The sequence below is a fragment of the Oculina patagonica genome, chromosome 14 (genome assembly GCF_052425735.1).
Source record: "Oculina patagonica isolate OP01 chromosome 14, crgOcupat, whole genome shotgun sequence".
NCBI classification, from domain to species: domain Eukaryota; kingdom Metazoa; phylum Cnidaria; class Anthozoa; order Scleractinia; family Oculinidae; genus Oculina; species Oculina patagonica.
Window position 1 is genome coordinate 1985654 of NC_135771.1, and position 20193 is coordinate 2005846.

A 20193-nucleotide genomic window follows, 5' to 3' on the forward strand; every position below is an offset into this window, starting at 1 on the left:
AATAACTTAGAATCGGCAGATGCTTACCCTGTCGAGTTATAAATCACACTTGGTTTATGTCCGCATATTTTTTTTTTATGGAAAGTAAGGCATAAATGAGGGAATAGTTAACGAACCCAAGTGCACTGCTGCGTCATATAAGCAAGCAGGAATACGGTTTCCGTTTTGTTTTTCGGCATGTAATATTGTAAATGTACAGTTGTGGAAAAATTCTTATCGCAGCCTTTCTTTACGTGGGGTTAAAAAAATCACCACCGCCCCACCCATACCCTTGCCACACGTCTTACTGAATGTACATTTTTCGCCGACTGGTCTAAAAGAGTACAATATAAGCAAACCAAGAAATATCGTTTGGAAAGGATCAGAGGTTTAACAACTACAGTCTTGCAAGTATCAGAAAATCAATATATGTACTCACTAACACTAGTGGTCTTATCTTTTGAAGGACTGTTCCCATCCTAAAAAGTAAAAATAACGTAGTAGTATTCAGTTCGAGTATCTAATAAGGAAAACCATCATTTAAGTGAACCGAGAATATATCCTGAAGTATGACATGTCAAATGCCATCACAAGTCATTGGAGATATTTTGGTGTTTCAATAAATAAAACTCCGAATAATTTGAGAAAAAGCTTCCAATAAGCATGTAATTAAAAGTTTAATGAAGTGGACGGACGTCTTTGTTTTAACTAAACTGCTTGTGATCGATCGTCGTCTTGCTATTGTTCCTAACGAACGGCGAAGATTGAAAAAAACGGTCCTTTAAAGCCGGCTTCCACTTGACATATGAACCGAAAAAATTAAACAGACTTGTGCCACTCGCTAGAGAGTGAGAGACAAAATCTCTTGAGGTAGACAACACTAAGAATTGCAAATTTAGGAAGGAATGAACAGTTAACGTGCTATACTTACGGTTACAACACTTGAACGAAATGGAAAACTTCTGCCAAGACAGCCGTTCGCTTCCATATAATCAATAATAACCTATCAAAAGAAAAGATGCTGATTTATTTTATTTTCTAGAGGGAGGAAGGTGCGGTAGCCTAATGGTTAGAACATGGATTAAACGGTCCGGGTGACCTGGATTAAATGGTCCGGGTTCGAACCCTGGGGTCAGACACTACTATCACAGTACCTCCCAAGGGGTATAGGCGATTTAATGCTGGGTGTGACCATGTGACGGACTCGCAGCCCATAAGGGAGGAGTAGAAATGTACTCTTAATCGATTCATGATCATTCAAGCTACGGAAACCGGGATAAGCCCTTGCAATGCACGATGGCACACTGACCCGAGTGCATATTTTACTCTTTTTAAGTTAGCCAATTCCCTGCTGCCCTGACTTATTGTGTTTTTCTACGTCAGGTATACGCCTGCACAAGAGCCTAGTATAGCCAACACTGCCGCTGGTTAACCTCCAACATGATTTCAGGTAGCCTCGACAATTCCCCCAAAGTAAGTTTTTGTTCCTGAAATCCCACGCGTGACCTGAAAAGTTAGAATTATGCAAGTTGGGAGTAACAAGGAGGGAATGTTTTCGTGTCGCACACCAGGAAAAGAGACTGCTCGCACTCTAGTCTCTGAGCAACTTAAAAGCAAAAAATTAAAATGCCAACCTTCCAGTTATTTGGTGTAACCCTTGCTGATGCCAGCTGACTTTGATTGCCAAACAGATACAATCCACAGCGTGCTCGAGAGATTGCCACACACAAACGATTCCTTTGCGACAAATAACCGATCTTTTTTTCCTTGTTGCTTCGGACCAGAGATATAAGAATAATGTCATTTTCCTGCCCCTGTAAAACAATATGATAAAGTATATTAATGTACCTAATTAATTTCAACATATTTTCGGTATCGGGAGATGTCCCGTCCTTCTGCATCTAAAGAGGAAGAAAAGAGAGAAGACTAGCAGATCATGTTCAGTTTCTCAGTTTGGAGTCCGGTTTCTGTTCAAAGAGCAAGATGGGATAAAACACGCTTCAAACAGGCATACTGCATGACTAATTAACCAGAAACCTCTTGGTACCCGGCCCATCCATCAATTACCTCAGAATCTCAGAGTTCGGAGGCAGCGGGGACACGAGCGCAAAAAAAAAGCCCAACACCAAACAAAAGCTATTGCGAAATCAAAGCGTTATTCTCGATAATTTCCTCTGTTTGCTTCTGCACTTCACCAGGCCCCTCTCGCTTTACGCACCTGAGGACGAGGCTTAGAACCTAGCAACTTCGTGTAGCATAAAAGCCTACCAGTAACATCTGGCTGAATACAAGATCCAGTTCTTACTTAAGACAAAACCATAACGATAAACGGTATCTAAGTTATGTTATTAGAATCCTTGACTTAAAGGCGACGTATGACAAATTTAAATTCTTGTTTATACAAGAGACGAAATAACGGAAAAGGCTATACCTACCTGAAAACTGTCAATCGTAGTCACTTTAATTTCGCTGAGTTTCTCAACATTTGATGATTTAAAACACTCCTTCATTTCTGTGACCTAAAAATGAGAAATTACCATTCCAGTTAGGGGGAAGGAGCGTCTACAGAGTGTTTTGTAGTGAAAATTGGCTTATTTTTCACTGGTCAGTTCAAAATACTAACGTTATACTAAGTTAAACAATGACCTTTGAGCCCATCAAAGAGAGTTGTAAGTGTAAGCATTGCCTTTGTACCGTTTTATACAAACACTGCAACCGTTTACCCGTTTATGGTTCCTTTTGAAAGAAACGCATTATCAAATGCATATTCCTTCTCTTTACACTACATGCATCAGACTATACACTTGCCTGTCCACGATATGCGCACAGCACCGTAATTCTAGATGGAAGAACTCTACCCTCTTGACAGAACCTTTCTGCAACTTTTGTGATCTCCCTGGCTTCATGAGAATTTCGCTTGCTGTGATCTTTCGATGCACTCTCGAAACTTGTGTGATAACAGAAGAACATGCACTTCTCAACACAATCTGGCAAATCATTTTTGCGAACCAGCTGAAAAAAAAAAAAATAAAACAAACAAAAAATAAAAAAAAATTCGATAAGTTTCACCCCAAGTAACTTCTGAAATAGTGAACAGGACAAAGGGACATACAAACAGCGTCTATATGGTATACCTAATTAAGCGGTTTACAACTATAAAGAATATTATTCAAGGATAATTCAGTCACAATAAGGAACCAAATAAAGAGCTTATGCATGCGCACCACACAAACTTTGTTAACTGGACACCTTGTTATTGGACACTTAGTAACATGCGCTCCAATAAGGTGACAAATAGGGCATGCTAAGAACCAATCAGTTTCGAGAATTGTGTTATAGTTATGATTAGGTTTGTTATAGCTTGTGGAACACATTTTACTCAGATGCCCCTCAGAGAAAATCGAAATTTCTTCAGAAGGAGGAACTGTTCAGGCTTGTTTGTTATCATCTAAAAGTAACAAAACAAAACTAAGACCCTGTCCCCATGTTTGACCCTACAGACTTAGGAATGATTTCCTAAGGAGATGGTTTTATGTCTGACTGTATGTGTACTTTTAGCCTATAACCATAGCTTTGGTCAAAAGTAGTCTCTAAATTAATGATGAACCTGACTACCTCTAAACCGTGAGCACTAAAAACTCGTGAATTCTCTGTTTTGACGACAAAATCATTTTTTGTGTCCTTTGATATGTTTCCTCGGGTGAATTAAATCACATTTTTTCATAACACGAGTCCTAATTTAACCCTAAAACAAAAATGGCTAATTGAACTTCACGTGAAGCACTAACCTCGTAATTTGTTTTTAGTTCCTTGTAAATATTCAGCTTTCGGAGCAATTCAACAATCTCATCTCTCATTCTTCCCTGTAATCCAAGTTGCTTTAAAGGCACTTGACAGTTCGCAAGTCTTTCAAACATAGAGAGTTCAAGGTTGTTTTCCTTTCTAAGTCGGGTGCTTTGCACCACAGGTCTCAACTGCTCATGGTCACCGATCATAATGAGATGTTGAACAGACGGTGGTATAACAGCAACAAGCTGTCCCTCCAGGATTTCTGCAGCTTCCTCCACTATCATAACAGATGGCTTTACTTCCGCTGCAAACATATCAAAGTGAAATTACAGCAATGTTGGAGAACAATGCAAAAAAGTTTGCCCTTCTATTATAATTTATAGCTTCATCAAAAGTCTTTTTCTGCGTAAGTTGATACGACCATTTTTTGAGGGGGGAGGGGAAGGGAAGGCGCCAACCACCTACGAGGCCAAAAAAAGATTAAAAGGACTTTGAGAAAGTCTAATGCAAGCGGTATTCGCATAAGTGCGCAAAACGTCAAGCTGATTCAAGCGCACTGCATGTACAGACAGACAATCACCCTATTGATGGTCATTAAAAACCGACAAAAATTTAATTGGGGGAAGGGAATAAAGATCTAGAGAAAAAAAAGCATCAAAGAAAAGTATACGAATATCCGACGGAAGTACAGTTATAGCACAATGAAATAAGTGCCCCATGCGCTTATTTCATTTTTTCCACGGTTTCCCTTGTCAATGTCAATGATTGAACCAGCTTTATCTTTACACCACTTAAATTTGGAGTAAATCTGCCTTTTGTTACTTGATACATTCATTCCGACTGCTTTTTGGATAGAAGTGTGTTTATGTTATAAATTTCATGATTCTACGCGGCAATTATTTGAGGAGAGGTGTGAATCAAGGGTGGGTGCTTAGTCGAGAAAATATAGTAAGACTGTACATATTTGCATTAATCACACAAACAAACGGCAGTTCAGTCGGGGAAAAAAGTGCCAGCTTTGGCAATCTTCGTTGACGCACTTGAAGAGTGTCCGAATTATTTCAGCCAATCAAAAACTAGCGCGAGCGCTCACGAGTATTCCGAGCTGAATCGCGCCAACAAATACGTCATGTTGCTTAGCAACATGAGTTGTGTCGGATTACCGAGTAGATTTGCCCTCATTGCTGCACCAGTCACTGTCATTCCAATGATATCACACTTCCTCAGCACGTCAATATCATGTTTGTTCCTCAGCAGTTTGTACTGTTGATGTTTCTGTTTGCAACACAAACAAAATCATTTATTACTGTAAAATATTACTTTGTGACCTAGCATCTGTACACACTGTACTAACTGTACGTAAATTTGCAGTCAAGTCTACGGGGAGATTCCAAGCTCAAAAACAGTTTACAGACGCTCCAAGGAAAACAATGCAAAGAAAATTGGTTCCCTGCACTTTTAAACTAATGAAAACATCTCCACTCAGGAATGTCCAAAGAGGGGATCATAGAGAAGAATGGAGATGTTTAAAAGGAAAAATGGCTTATTTAAATACCCAGCCGAACTCACAAACTAAAAGCGAGTGCTTCCAAAGTAAAGTATTTTTGGCGCAACAGAAAAAAAAAGGCATGAATTCATTGTCTGTGCAATAATTCATTGGGAGTCTAAGAGACATCATAATATGTCTGGTTGCCTATGAAAGCCTGAAACGAGACACTACCCGACTTTTTTGGCTGGGAAAGAGGGTATATGTATGCGAACCACTGATATGGGCTAGTAACTTTGATTGCAGTTAGTTGTTGTTTTACCTGTGTGTTTTCTTTGCTTGCTTCAAGGAACTCAGAAGTGGCACTTTCCACATACAGGCTTTGAAGAGCATACACAAGCTGAATTTTCTTATGTTCATCGAGTTTCCAAACGTTCTTTTCATCCAAGAAAATGTTGAAAGGTTCCATTCCTAAAAACAGATTATGTGTAAATGTGTCAATCCGACAAGGACTACATTTGTGCACGTTTTTGTACAACGATTTCTCAGAGAGAGGGACGGTCTGGTTATATCATTGGTAAATAGATGGGGAGGTGCGATGGAGGTCAATGGAACATAATGTCTTCCTTTTCGAATTCCTTAATTCGATCATAGTTAGTAGAACTACGATTTGATCTTAAAACTGTGCCGTAAAAATTCGATAAGCGTGCACTATCGAGTTTTAATATATATACAATCTCCGTTCACTGTCCAAAATCCACGCGCGCAATTGGTTAAAATAGATCACGTGATTTTGCTTTACCTGTCGTCAGCAAACTCAGACAGTGCAGTATTGACAATAATGCACAAAAATCGTGCATTATTGAAGGTGTCTTCAGCTTCAAGGCTTGTAGAAGTGGAAGAAAAGTATATTCCTCAAATTATCAACAATCCAATGCCAAACAAAATCGAAGAGGATAACAACTTGAAGCGCTTTCTTGTTCAAAGGTAAACTGCAGCTCAATAAATACATTTTTGTGTGCGATTGACTTGCTTGTAGTTGCTTGATTGTGAAAGCCATCGACTTGCATTGAACAAGCTTCTCGCTGACTGTATTTATGAACGACCACAGCTGATGAACGATTTTATGAACCATTTTAAGCTTTATTTCTGTACGGCTAATTTGTGATTTTTATATTATTAATGTAATCCCGTGTAATTATGTACTACTACACTTCTTATTTTTAAACATTAAGTTTGTTGTTTGAAGCTCGTTAAGTCGATGATCGGTTGCAGTTCGATGCAGTGTACTCAGATTGTATATTAAAAGGGTTAGAGTCTGTTCGTTCGTGTTTTGTTGACAAATACACGCACTTGCTGGCCTCACAATGAACTCGAAATTTTCAATACTGCACTCGGCTACGCCTCGTGCAGTATTGAAAATTTCTCGTTCATTGTGCGGCCAGCGCGTGCGTGTATTTGTTAACAAAACACTCACAACAGTCTCTAACCCATAAATGCTGCACGCGGTAAGTTTGGGTAGCTCAAGGAAGGGCACTCATTGAAGACAGGGAACTTTTACGGATGGGACGCTTATGTTTACTTTTTTTTTGAAGTACCCAAAACTTGAAATAGTGAACTTGGTCAAACCTGCTCCAATGGATTTCAATCTGAACTCCAAACTAACCTAAGAAATCATTCAAACTCGTAACTAAACTAAACTCGGTACACTGGGCACTATTATTGGAGGATCAGGATGGAGGCATATTGTAAAGTGTACTAAGCGGAATAATTAAGGGGCGTTTATTAGAATAGGGGCGAAAGATGACGTTTTACCAGTAAATGATACATGCATACTCAGAAAAAGAAATTTAGAGTGCTACCAACAGCCAAAGTCAAACCTATGACCTTCCAATTAGTACTAACTTCAAACTCACTTCCCTTGTCGATGCAAATCAGCTTACGCTCAGTAACTGGGTCATGTGCAAGGTAATCTTTCACATCTTCAACAGGAAGTTCATCCTCCAAGGCTGAAGACAATCGTTCATTTTCCTCCGTGGAAGGCTCTCTGAAGACATCAGGATTTTCCTGCTCTTGATCTACTTTGCTCTTCTTCTTACTCTTTCTAGTAGAAGTAAGGCCAACATCTTCAATAACAGTATCAATCAAAAAAGGCCATTCAAGGAATATTTTTTTAGAATGTCTAGTCAAAATACAGCTGTATTAAAAAATTTGCTTAAAAATGCAACAAATTTTTTTAGCTTTACTCGTGTACGTGGATCTCCTTCAAGTAGTAACTTTGCAACGCACTACCTGGTATCTTTTGAATTCACACCATTGTTGTCAGAACCATGGAGGGTCTGCTTCAAACTTTTCCCTGACATTTTACTGGCAAATTGATTAAATTCGTCTTGTGAAGGAAGCCACTCCCCAAGTGCAGTTTTCACATACCCTGCATTAATACAAAATAAAAAGTTGTAAATAAAAATAAAATTCCTTCAAACCAAGTAAGGAAAACACTCCCTGTACTTACTCTATCTCCATCACAGGCGGTGAAAAATAATATAGCCTTATAAATGTAAGTAGTATAGTAGAGACCAGTTAGGCCTGTTTTTTTGCGGAGAAATCTCATTAATTTGCGGAGCAATAAATTAACGCCGATGAATAAAATGCGGTGGATTTAATGAAATTGTAGGTATAACCGGTTTGACAGGTTTTCGTTATTTTAGGATCAATGATGTCATAATCTATTTTTCGTTATAGTGCTGTGCAATTATAACAAGTTTAACAGGTTTTGTTGTTCTTCTTGAATGTGTACGTTTCTCATGCCACGTGCTTAAATCAACAAAACAAAAAGTAGAAGATTAACCCTTTATTTTGAAGTTCGTCGTGCAAAATGTGTCTTAATCGTCTTCAATTTTGACCATCCATGTGCCTTTTCTGTTGTTTACTAATATCTCTTTCGAGTTTTTAGTACCTTAGTAAACTGTTATTTTATTGTTTTTCTCTGACTTGAAGGAAATTTTGTATATGTTGTAGTTAATAATAAATTTCACGTCAAAATGACTTCAAACTAGTTTGATTTGTTTATTTCTTTGTTTCAGATTTGTTACCTTAATCCTTAAACAAATAATAAATACAAATCCAACTACTTTGAAATCATTTGAACCTGAAATTCATCCTGAACTACAACATATAATACTTTAACAAGTATTAAAAATATTCTTGCACCTTTGAGGCTGGACTTATATGAGCCATCTACATTTCTCTCGTTAAGTAACCTCTCCACCTCTTCTGGGTCAACTGACACTCTCTTGCTGTTTATCAGGAGTTCCTTAATTTGAATTCTAGATGCTTCCTTGATAGGAAAAAAAATGTAACTAAGTAAGGTGAACGTGAAAACATCAACAGAAAAAGACTACACGTAAATGAGTGTTGATTATGGACAGTAAGAATAAAGCAGAAGAACCGAAAATATTATGGATACTTGGCATACTAGAATAATACTGGTATAAATTTATTGTACATTAACGGCATATACCTTCAAGAACATCTCTGCATTGAAAATACTGGAACGTTGAAGTTTTGAATAAGTCTGTTTAACTTGATCTTGTAATTTCCGTAGTTGCAGCTTTCTCTTTTGTGTGTTTAGAGGTTCTGGCCACACAGAGCCCACCTAGACAATAACGACCACATTTATTTATAAAAAGTTTTAAGGACATTTTTTTTACAATTAGTCATATGTCATTTTTGGTGGTAATGCCTAATGGTTGGTGTGCTAGACTCTGGATCAAGCAGTCCTGGTTTGAGCACTGGTGAGGCACTGCATTGTGCTTTTAAGCAAGAAACTTTACTCTCATAGTGCCTCTTTCCACCCAGGGAACCAGCAAATTAAATGCTGGGGGGTAACCCTGCAAGACTGGCATCCCATCCAGGGGGGGGGGGGAGAAGTAATACCTATAGTCGCTTTATGCTATGAGACCCAGGCAAGATCTGGCCTAATGGGCCACTATTTTTTTCTATTTTTGATGGGCGACTAGGCTCTAACACAAACTTTAGTTATATTTTTTAGTTATCAGATATAAGTCCCGCCTGTCCCCCTGTATAAGCCTAGAATTGTAACCAGGACTCTGCAGTATTTTACCTTTGTCAGTAAGTGATCTTTCAGTCTATCTGAACTTGATGCTCCTCCAACTCGCACAATACTGGCTTTAGGTGATGATTCTACACACTCCTCCAGGAAGTGGTCTAATGCGTTATTTTTAAAAGTGACCACCTTTAAACAGTTGTCATGGTAGAAAACAAACACACCATCCATCAATAAATGCATATTTTAACTCAATTTGTGTAAAAATTAGGAGACGACTGTTGTTGTGTACTAAATGTTTGGTACATAAATATTTTCAAGGCAAATTAATTTTATAAGACAGATAGATACTGAGTATTTATTTCGGCAGAAAACATGTCAAAACGATTTTTCAACCAATTACTAACAACTCCTTAGCCAAGCCATTCACACCTTACAAACAAAAAGATAATCTATAAGTTTAGATAATAATGGTAAAACAAGGACTAATGTTTGGCCATCAATTTGTTACCTTCAATGCAAAAACAGAGATTTCTTTCAAGCACAAGAATTTTAAGTTTGATATTCTCTGTTTTGAAATTTATGCTTACCAAGATTGGTCCGAATGTTTTTGGAACACACATTGACAATAACAGACGGACAAGAGCCACACCCACAAAGGATTTTCCAGTTCCTGGTGGTCCCTGCGTACAAGATAAGAAAAATATCAATTTAGGAGATAAGTCTGTCAATGGTTATAATTTAATGATAAAATACTACATGAAATGCATGTCACAATGATCAACTATTGCCTAGGAGGCTGCAGTAGTAACAAAGTAAAACTGTGACAATACTAACAAATACATGTCAATCAGTTGTTGCATGTTGATTAGCAAACAAACCAAATATATAGTTCTAGGAAAAGCTATTAGTTTCTAAAGAAACTTTTCTGCTTTGTCGAACCTAATGCAAATGACCATAAACAATAGCTTTTACTAATTTGCATTAAGTTTGACTCATGTGAAGTTCAACGTTTGGTCTGGGCCTGAAATATTTACTTCTTAGTTAATTATGGATGACTTAAAATGCTAATAATAACATTTTGAAGAATGCTTTAATTAACTGTAGTTAGATGTACATAATAACATAATTATATGTTGTGGTTCAATTCTATCCTTAGTAACCCTTTTACCCTTAATTTCCTTTGCTTTATATTTAACCCTCAGGCATCCAAGGGGGGGGGGGGGAGGTGGATGCCATCGCCCCCATGAGGTTTTTTTCAAAATTTTGAAAAGATTTACTCCACGATGCTGAAACTGTCAGTAGCTGTTCATTCATTCCTTGCGGAAATTTTGATATGTCAACCATGTGCCCATGATATTTGATGTTGCCACGGCAACGTCATAATAAAAATTATTACAAGCAGGTCTGGCCAAAAATCGTCACTTTTAACATTTTTTTCCAGTTTTTTAAAACAGTTTATTTTTACATTCCATAAGCATATTTCTGGCTTGACTTTGCATCAATTTCCGTTATTTTGCAACTTTCTAAGAAAATGGTGAAATCCAAGATGGCGGATCTAATGACGTCATATGACGTCACAGCCAACAAAAATTATGTCATCTTGTAGAGTAAGCGAAGGGCTTTCTACTCAGAGCAAAATAATTTCGCTGCGCCTTAATAGAACGAAAACTCCGGGGAGGGGTTCCATCCTCCCCCCTCTTGTACGATGGTGGGGGTATGAATTTGCTTGTACGTCCGAGGGTTAATCTGTATCAAGGGTAAAATTGAACCACAATAGATACAATATAATATTTTTATATACCTGAATCAAGGCCACCTTGTTCTCAAATGCAAGCTCAACTGCCTCAAGTTGAGTGTCATCAAGCTTTTTTTTGATGTCACTACACTTCAAACTTTTAAATTCCTTTAAGAATGAGTAAGTTACTGAAGACTCTTTCATACGATATGACTCAGGAGGAGACTCAACGATGATTTCCCAGTCAGGAGGAGACCTTATTTGATCAATGTAGTCTGCTTGTTTCCTAAAATTGGCCACTGGATAAACCAAGAATTCTTTGAATGGAACAAAATCTGAAAAAGAGGTTATAAGCAAAGAAAATTGTACAATACTTAATTAATTAATACAATTTTTATTGTAATGACATGTTCGTTAGAAGTCGTGCCTTTCTGAAAGACAATAAAATGCGCGGTCACAGTGTTTTGATCAACTGCGCATGCGCAGCAATTAAATTAAATTCCTTTCAAAGCCTTAAGCTCGCGCGCAAGGCTTAAATCCAGAGATCGCGTGAAAACTGTGTTCAGCCACCTTTAGTGGGTTTCTGACTACTAGTGTCTAGTAAAACAATAATAAAATTTACTACTTGTGGTTCTCATTTTTTATGAGCAATATATAGCTATATAGTAATGATTATAGGCTGATCATGCAGGTCTAATCACTAAACCTTTGTGTTGCAGAATATCCAAAGCTGGAGCAAAGGAGAGGTAAAATGTCTGGCTTTCAGCCATGTAAGCCTCTTCACCTGTGGCAAAAAGTGAAAAGAAAATTATAATGTTGACATGAACAGCTGCAGATATTAACTGCCCAGTACAGCCAAAACTAATGGACACATTTCCACATTAAAGTGCTACAGGATGTACACAAGGTACAGTCGGAAAGTTGGTGTGAAGGGGGGGGGGGGGTGCATTTAACTGACCCCATGTTTTTTGGGTATAAAAAATCTTAGAGTTTCCATTCTGCTTGGTAACTTTTTAATGGACTAAATATTTGTACTTGGCCCGACAGATGTTAGTGGTTTCAAGAAGTCATGCATGTGCATCGCATAATATGTCTTGTAGCTCAGGATTGTTTGATTTGAAAGCAGGTATTGCCTCTAAATTTAATCCAATTAAATCACACACTCACTCACTCATCCTCTTTACTCCTATTAGTGGAGCATAAGGCTTAAATTAAAATTAATCAAAACCAGATGAAATGAAAGCATACATTGCAAATTGCTTGGCTGCATGTTTACTCACCTCTATCCGTGATTTTCTGCATCTTGGTGATGAACTCTGCTTCTGATATGATGTTCGTTTCTCCTTCACAAAGGGTAACCCACATAGCACTAGAATTGAAGATTATAACATGTCTAATCAGTGAGTAGGAGCAGTCCAGGTTTGAGCCCTGGCTGGGGGCACTGCACTGTGTTCTTGAGAAAGACACTTTGCTCTCATAGTAGCTCTCACATGGTTGGATAATGGTATAAATGGGTATTGGTGAATATAATGCTGGGGAGGGGGGGGGGATAATCCCTGCGATGAACTAGCATTCCATCCACTGGGGAGTACATGTACAAGTACTCCTATATAGTCACTCATGCTCTACTGAAACCGGGTTAACCCCCGCATGATGGGCCACTAGGCTCATTTGCAGACTTAACCTTACTTGACTTGTGAGTAATCATCTTTATCAATTTTGTTAAACTGTCAGATATTGTCAGTGGCAATTTTCTTGTTCAGGAAAATTCAATGTCTAATAAAGAAAAGAATCAACAACAAACTCATTTTACTCTGATGAAGGTGGACATGAGAGACCACCAAAAATTTAGTGTTTTAAAAGTAAGATCGGATGAATCATTCCTAGTAAAATGACAACAACATAATGCTAATTTTTCAAAGATTATGTCTGGGATGCAACTATCAAAAATAACATTTAAACAATCATATGTTTATGAGAGCAACTTCTGTTAGTGAGAGCGAAAACAATTAGATTTGTTGATGAATTGAACCTTTGTTCATGATCCACTTTTTCCAGCATAGCCCAAACAGGCTGTTCAAAGGAGTCATCAAATGAGATACAAAGTAGATTTCCAAACCTTAGCCAACTTGTGGACCTGTTAGATAGGAGAAAGGAATCTTTATAAATAATCTTGCTTTTTATCTTTTAGAAAATTTTATCTTATAGAAAATTTGAAACAATGGTAAATAAAATACAATCTTATGGTACATTTTTAACATAACATTTAAAGGACAGCATGTACATTTACACTACTTTTTAAAGTCAACATTGCAAATTTAATAAATGTAGTAATAATTTGATAACAATTGATTCATATAATTATAATTATTATTAAAAAAGAAGTGTCAAAACTAAATGCTCACCCCCAATCAATCATTTCCTGAGAATCCACCTTAAATTTCAATGCAACTGAGAAGGTAGTTGGAGAGTTTTCACGATAAGTAAAAAGTCCTTTCAAAGCAATCCTAAAAAGCAATGACAATGCATGATTAATAGTTATAATAACTTACTCAGTGCAGAAAATGCCTGGCATGTTCCACCAGTCAGAGTACTAAATATAAGTATTTTTCCTTCAGTCGCGGAGAATGTGCAAATTAACAGAAAGCTTCTACTCTGTCTTCCCCTACATGTCGTTCAGCAATTTTACATGTAGACTAAAACTATACTTCTGCCATATGTTTAAAAAAGAACACGCAATAGCCATGCTTTTAAGTATAGGATACCAAAAGTATCTAAGGACGTTTTTTAAGGTTTCTTTTTTTCCTAGATCAATAACAGAGTGGAACTTACTGCCGGCTGACTTAGTGAATTGCAAGTCATTATCTGATTTTAAATTAAATTTAGGGAAGCATGTGAAATAAGTATTAAAAGTAAATTGTAATTAAGAATTATTACTTTCCTGCTATTCTGACATATCGCTTTTGTCTAATTTATGCATATGTACATATTAATATTTTTGTATTTATTTTGGCTTTTATTTATAGTTGATGTGATGTCTTACAAGATTTTATCAACTTAATACATGTAGATGTAGATGTAGAGCAAACAAAAATACTGATAGAAAATTGATTCACACCTGTAGATCATCACGTCTTTTGAATCACATTTTTCATTATTCACAAACTCTGAGATTCCTTTCCTCATCTTGTGAAAGCACTCCTCTCTGAGAAGTCTGAAGTAAGTGTTCAAGTATTCCTGTTCTGATTGGTACTGCCCTTTTTCCTTAATCACTGGTAAGTCTCTTTTTTCAATCCCTTAAATACAAAGGCATTATGTAATCATTTTACATTGATTTTTAACTCATTTAAGTTGACAACAGTTTCTGTTTACTGATAATTTGGTCACAAGTGTTTGCTACTACTTGAACCACATGTACAGTGACAAAATACCAAAATATGTAACTTAAATTAAAAGAGCTTGGTCACTGGGATTTTGAAGATTTTTTGCCTAAACTGTTTTGATATTAGTGCAGCGGATATTGGGGGAAATAGGACATTAAATTTAAATAGGGCTGTAAATACTGATTTTTTAAAGACATGCTGAAACAACTTGAAAAGTTTAGACTTAATTTTTCAAGTTGTAAATCCATTTCCATTCTAGCCATCTGCAGCCAAAGAGGCGTGCTAACAGTTTCAGTGTTCTAATACAGCAATTGTTAACAAAAGTATATTTTGGCTGTTCAAAAATCTGTTAAAACCTGTGACAAGCCCCTTTAAGGGATATCCCTGGATTGGCCACTCAGGTGCCCTTTATCAAATTTACATCAGAGGCCAAGTAGCAGCAGCGGTGGCAGTGGCGGTGGCGGTGGCGGTGGCGGCAGCAGCAGCAGTGGCAGTGGTAGTGGTAGTGGAAGTGGTGGTGGTAGTGGTAGTGGTAGTGGTAGTGGTAGTGGTTGTAGTAGTAGTAGAAGTAGAATACCAAAATATGTACTTACTCCTTGTATCTCTTTGAATTTCTTCAGAAACTGGCAGCAATGGAAGTTCTCTCCATGACAAAGCTTCAAGATCTGCATGGACTCCTGGAACCTTAATGGCAATAGTCATTGCCAACTTTTCCAGGAAATCTATAGCAGATTGCCCATTGGAGTTGTTCACCAAGCTACCAGCAAGAACTTTAGCCATTGGCAATACTCTTGGACCAGAAGCAGGAGAAACTCTAAGGACATGGTCTAGAATGCTCTGCACCATTTTAAATGATTGACTGGAAATAACAAATAGTTGTAGTTTTTATTTAAGATATACTACCACATCATAATCAGCCATGCTGCAACTCCAATGTGTATAAATAATTAATGCTTTAATTATTACTGCTATTTATTATTATTATTTTTTTTTTTTTTTATTATTATTATTATTATTATTATTATTATGATCATCATCAACAATAACTTTATTTCACATAATCATTAAATAATGTGCACACATCGATAAACAAGATACAAAATTGAAAATTAGCTTTTAAAATTTTTTTGCAATAATATTAATAATTAATTGCAATAATATTAATTATTATTATTATTATTATTGTTATTATTATTATTGAACATTTAGTGACTTTCCATATTATTTCTTTTACCAACAGAATTTTAAACTCTTCAGGGAGCAATTGATATGTAGAGGATCAGCATTTGGTTCACCTTCTGAAATCGTTTCAAGTTTTTAGGAAATTTTTGAAAAAACTTTAAATCTTCAGATCAGAGGTCCCAACATGAAGTTTTAAATATTCCAAAATCTTCACGGAAAGCTAGCCTCTTGGAAAAAATAGCAAAAAAGTTCTTAGCCTGAATGTTTAAACCAAACAAAATTCACTAAACTTCCGTCTTTTATTAAATCTTTCAATTCCAGATCAGTATTCTTTCGGCAAATTGAATATTAATTGACATGTATAGTTTTACTTACTAGTTAGACAATTATACAGTTGGGCAGTGGAGATCTTGAATCACTTTTTATTATAAAATTTGTTACGTAGCCATTTACCTGTTGCAACTTTCTTTTGCTGTATTCTCAACAAAGAGAAGAAGAAATGATTTGAAGAATGCACTCTTTGAAAATTGTTGCACAATTTCTTCAACACCCAGTGGCATTTGCCCTTGAGCACTGGAGCATATCTCGTCAATAATGTACAAGACATTATGGGCTATGATCTGGTTGTCACATGTTTCCATTGAAAACTGAAGGGTGTAATCCCAAGCAGCATGATACCTAAAAAAAATAGACAGAAATAAAGAAAACATAGAAATTACATCAAGTTCCAACTTTTTCCTCTTTTGAAGACAATTATTATATTGTATGTCTTACTTAATTTTGCAATTTCAGACAATGAAATTCAGGCTGAGTCAGATTTCTTAAAAGTGACATTCTTTACCTTATAAGTTCAGTTACTGCAGCAGTTGAGCCATCACTTTGTAATATCTTAAGCACATGTTCCAAAAATACCTTAATCTCACTTTCAGATAAATGGTAACAGCTGAAAAGGATAAAAGAAAATGTATTTACATGTACATGTAACATGAACATAAATTTTTATTTAAGGATGGAACATGGACCAACAAAGTTGAGACAACTTAAAACTATTGTCACATGCAGGTGTCTTTAGTGGCCATGGGTTGGAAAATCAAATTTTAATAGTGTGTAAATATTTGATTTATTTGATTCATTTAATTTATTCAAACAATAATTACTGTGTTGTTCCAGAAAATATCCATACCCCTCCCATGGAAGGCTTTTTGGTTTGAATCCATCCACCCATCTGGAAATTCCAGTTTAGCCCCATACTCTCCTTTAAATTTTTTTTTACTTTTGCGAAGAATTTCCAATGACCCTTCATGGGGTGGGTATGGATATTTTCTGGAACTGCACATTGCCCATCGCAGGTGATAACACAATTTTTTATAATATTTTAGAAAATTTAGAGATTTTCTGCAAAGGTCTTTATAAAGAGCAAATGTAGTCAGTAGAGGGTGGATTGTTGTTGCATGCAAAAATATGCTGTATGCAAAAGTCACGTCTTTCATCATCAAACACTGTCTATGGCTACGTCTGCGTTCAAGCCTAGTGGCCCATCAGGCCGGAGCTTACCCTTGTTTCAGTAGCACGAAGTGCAGACTACAGTATTTCTATTTGTTCATGCCATAATCACAATTTTGTACATATATGCTCTTTTTACCTTTTTAACCGTGGGGGGGGGCTTTTACATGTATTTGTAATTTTTAAACCTTTTTCATTTTACGAGAGCATTAAAAAAACTTGTAGGTTTGGTTGATACATGTATACTGTAATTGAATTAATTCATGTCAGACTGATTGTAAGCTTGTCACATGTGGCAAAGTTGCACTGTCTGAAACAGCCCTAAGGATCTTCATCAATAATCCACAAATATATTTTACTTTAGATTTTCAAGGTTCTTACAGACTCTTGTTAAACCCTCATCAAATCCTTGAGAATCTTGAAAGATCCTTCCAAAGATCTTTGTAAGGATCTCTGCTAAGATCTTTGTTTGACCTTCAACATATCAAGGACCTTGAAGGATCCCGGAAAGATCCTTATCTTTTAGGATCTTTTAATGAGTTTGAGAGGCATTACGTATCAAAGGCTACCGATTTGAGGCCTTAATAATTAAACTGTGCTTATAATTTAAAGCATATGTCCAGAATATATACATACATTTCCATGTGGCGTACGTATACGTAGATATAGTTTTATTTAACATACCAGATCACATCTGCTGGCTCCAGTAGTGCTGTTTCTGTTTCTCTCTTGTAAATCTCAACAATGTCACCAACTTTAAGAGGAAATCCTGTGATGAAATCATTGCAAGCTTGAAGCTTAAGGTCAAAAATAAGTTCAAAAACTGTTTTCCCACTGGGTACAAGTATGCGTTCCTTTTTCACCAAAACCCATGCTTTCTTGTCTGTTTTTCGAACAACAACACCATGTAGCTTGACATCATCTTGGTCAAACAGATCATTAACAGTTGGACTGCTTTCACTCTTGTCATGTTTACATGTATCAGAAAAAGTGTTGTTAGTTTCTGCAGAATTTGAAAACTCTTTAAGTTCCTCAAAAAATTGTTGTTTGGTTTTATGTGTTGGTTTAAAGCCTTCTGATTCCTTCTTGACAACAAATATCCTGAGTATTTCTTCACGGTATTTGTATGTTTCATGGTGCTGTTCAAGTTTGTTGGCAGTTCTGTCTTTCCATTTTGCTGGTGCTTTTACCTCAGTTTGGAATGTCTGACAGCGTCTTTTAAACTCTTTTAGCAGCAAACCATCTTTGCAAAATCTTGACAGTAATTTAGCAGTACTAGTGTTCTCTTCTTTTGCAGTGGCCGTCATCGCTCCCAGCTTCTGTACGCTTCCGGGATTGTAGTCAAGCCACTGTGTAAATAGCAAATTATTTGATCATGAGAGAGGGGTAGGTTGAAGCTCGATCCCAAGACTTTGTTGAAAGTCAGGTTTTCCTTGTACATGCACGTGAATCGCTCCCATTGTCATGCGTTTTATAGCCTTTTTTTTTATCTTACTGAGAAAAATAGAATCCACATTCACAGAAAAGAGAAAAAGGCCGTTTACATCGGACAACCGTCTCTCCCCCAGTTAGGTAAGCTTTGTTCCACATTTTTCCGAGAAACCGAAACGTCAAAGGTCAAATTCGACGAACAAGCATCCTGAAGTTACTCATTCGATGGCTTTGTATCGGAAAGCGCGTCCTTTTCTCCACAAAATTCGCCGAAATTAACTGAACCAGAGCGTCAACGATTGGACACGGGTTCCCACGACGAAGAGAGCATCCAGTGCAAGTCGCCATTTTGTAAAGGCCACAACACAGAGAGGGCCGTGGGCAGACTTTGCCTCGTTCTAAAACTGAGGTACAGTATTTGGAATCGGATATCCTTTCCCTAAGACTGTAGTTGCACAGAGCACTGTATTTATAATGTTAGTCGTGTTATAATTATGGAAGTAATCTGTATAGCTGTAAAAATCTACAGCATATACAAAGGGTTCATTTAAAGTTTCCGAAAAAGAGAAATACGACACGACGCGTTGTGCAATCTTGTTTCCTCAATTAAATTGCGTGACAAACAAAGTTAATAGACTCATCACGCGTGCAAAAGAAGATAAAAATGTAAATGGCAGTTAATAGTATGAATTATAAACAGATTGAGTGGCCATGTTGTATCAGTTTTACAGATTCAAGCCCAAGACTAGAGTAATACATAATTCATGGCCTTTAATCCTTTGGTCGCTCGTTTTTGCTGTCACGCTACACGAATATAAGTACATCCCGCTATCGGTCAGTCGGGTCACACTTTCGAACAAAAAATTTGAAGCAGATTGAAGTAATTTCGAACGAATGCAATCCGTCCGATACCCATAAACATGAATTTGATGAATGATTAATGAGGTCGACAAGTGCAGCAGTAGTCGTCCAAAACAAACCAGGCCAGGGAGGTACTCGGGATTTTAAGTGACGGGGATGATCGAATGGAGGCAAAAATCAAGACGCAAAAAATCCCCAGGGCTTTCAACATAACCCAAAAAATCCCTAGACCAAAAATGAACCCCCCAAAAAATCAACAGCAAAACAGGTTTGTTTGTACTTTATTCGCACATAAATGAGTTACTGCGAAGTTTTGGGAAAATTACCGTATTTAGTTTGCAGCCGCCATATTTGTATATTTCTTTGATGCACCATTACAGCAACAATGAAATTGAACACGAAATAAAGTTCATTCTACCATGAATATTATTCTCTTTTACTTTGTAGCTCTTATAGAGCTATTTCTTCCTTCTGACCAGGTTTGACAATTTAAAAATTATGACATAACGATATCCGTTTTTGTGACAATTTAGAAACACTTTCATCCGGGACGTCAGGAAAGTTAATAATGATTTGTTTCCGAAAAAATCAAGCACTAAATCGGTACCAACATTGGCATAGAGAGTAATGTTCTTCATGTCTAGAATAGGTGACAAGAATAGAATATTAAAATTTGCAGGATTAACAGTTAGGCTGCATTCATTATGTATCCTACAGGGGGGGGCAGAGGATTTTAGGGGGGGTTCTCAAATTTTTAGAGCAAAAAAAGGGGGGA

At 36.8% G+C, this 20193-nt stretch overlaps 2 protein-coding genes across 2 annotated transcripts in view; one reads left to right on the top strand and one right to left on the bottom strand.

Moving 5' to 3' along the window:
* Positions 1-94: 94 nt before the first annotated feature.
* LOC144637783 (NFX1-type zinc finger-containing protein 1-like) lies at positions 95-18776 on the bottom strand. Its single transcript, XM_078496864.1, has 24 exons — positions 17811-18776; positions 16465-16566; positions 16077-16301; positions 15035-15300; positions 14177-14354; positions 13464-13565; positions 13091-13195; positions 12339-12427; positions 11765-11842; positions 11125-11393; positions 9911-10003; positions 9378-9509; positions 8775-8909; positions 8465-8591; positions 7571-7685; positions 7171-7400; positions 5577-5725; positions 4932-5043; positions 3768-4072; positions 2788-2991; positions 2415-2498; positions 1614-1793; positions 911-982; positions 95-458 (listed from the first exon to the last, which is right to left on the bottom strand). The coding sequence occupies exons 1-24, from the start codon at positions 18431-18433 to the stop codon at positions 402-404; spliced, it is 4032 nt and encodes a 1343-aa protein (XP_078352990.1). The 5' UTR covers positions 18434-18776; the 3' UTR covers positions 95-401.
* The window catches only part of LOC144637779 (uncharacterized), a 35370-nt gene continuing 33953 nt past the window's right edge, over positions 18777-20193 (top strand). Inside the window, exon 1 of the mRNA XM_078496860.1 lies at positions 18777-18966. The gene's annotated coding sequence lies outside the window, so the exon portion shown is untranslated. The remainder of the gene's footprint in view (positions 18967-20193) is intronic.